At 58.6% G+C, this 765-nt stretch overlaps 1 protein-coding gene across 1 annotated transcript; it reads left to right on the top strand.

Annotated features, from left to right (window-relative positions):
• GGTG_14448 (hypothetical protein) lies at positions 1–691 on the top strand. The gene has a single exon (XM_009232373.1). The coding sequence runs from the start codon at positions 92–94 to the stop codon at positions 293–295; it is 204 nt and encodes a 67-aa protein (XP_009230637.1). The 5' UTR covers positions 1–91; the 3' UTR covers positions 296–691.
• Positions 692–765: the final 74 nt, after the last annotated feature.

The following is a 765-nucleotide window of genomic DNA, read 5'->3' on the forward strand; positions in this document are numbered from 1 at the left end:
CTGGCTGGCGGCGGCGGCGGCGTCGCGCGGCAACGGCCCCGACGACGCCGGCGCCGGCGCCGAGGTGTTTGACGTGTCGGCGGGGCCCTCGATGCCCTTCGGCCTCGGCACGCGCGGCTGCTTCGGCCGCCGACTGGCCTACCTGGAGCAGCGCGTCTCGCTGACGCTGCTGGTCTGGAGCTTCGAGCTGAGCCCCTGCCCGCCCGAGCTGTCGGGCTACGCCGCCGTCGACGGCCTGACGCACCGGCCGAAGCAGTGCTACGTCAGGCTGCGGCCGACCGGGCTTGTGGCTTGAGAGCTTTGGGATGCAATAGGCGTGCGGTATGGTTCGTGAATAGCAGGCAGCTTGAGCCTGGCCAGCTTGAGTAGTTTCAAGGGGGGTCGCGTCGATAGGTAGATGACATAAAATTAAGTAACTAGGTCGCGTAGATAAATTCCTTTACACTGAGCGCTGTATACGGCTGTGCCGACGTCCGTTTATCGACCGTATTAGACAATTTCTTTCTGGTAGGCTCACGGCCGTGGTCTGTGTGGTCGACACGCACGTAGGGTCGTTAAGTATGGTAGAAGTGAGGTCTGGGACCCATCACTTTCTTTCAAATTTATGTTGAAAATACCTTTTTGTGTTATTCCTATCATCATTCCTGTTTATTCTGGTTCTAATGCTTCAACAGAGCTCCGCCGCATTGACACGCCCCACGTGAATGGATGATGAGTAGTCAGCTCAGCCAAGGTGGGCGAAGACCTCAAACAAGGTGGGAGCTA

This window comes from Gaeumannomyces tritici, assembly GCF_000145635.1.
Source record: "Gaeumannomyces tritici R3-111a-1 unplaced genomic scaffold supercont2.457, whole genome shotgun sequence".
Taxonomy (NCBI): domain Eukaryota; kingdom Fungi; phylum Ascomycota; class Sordariomycetes; order Magnaporthales; family Magnaporthaceae; genus Gaeumannomyces; species Gaeumannomyces tritici.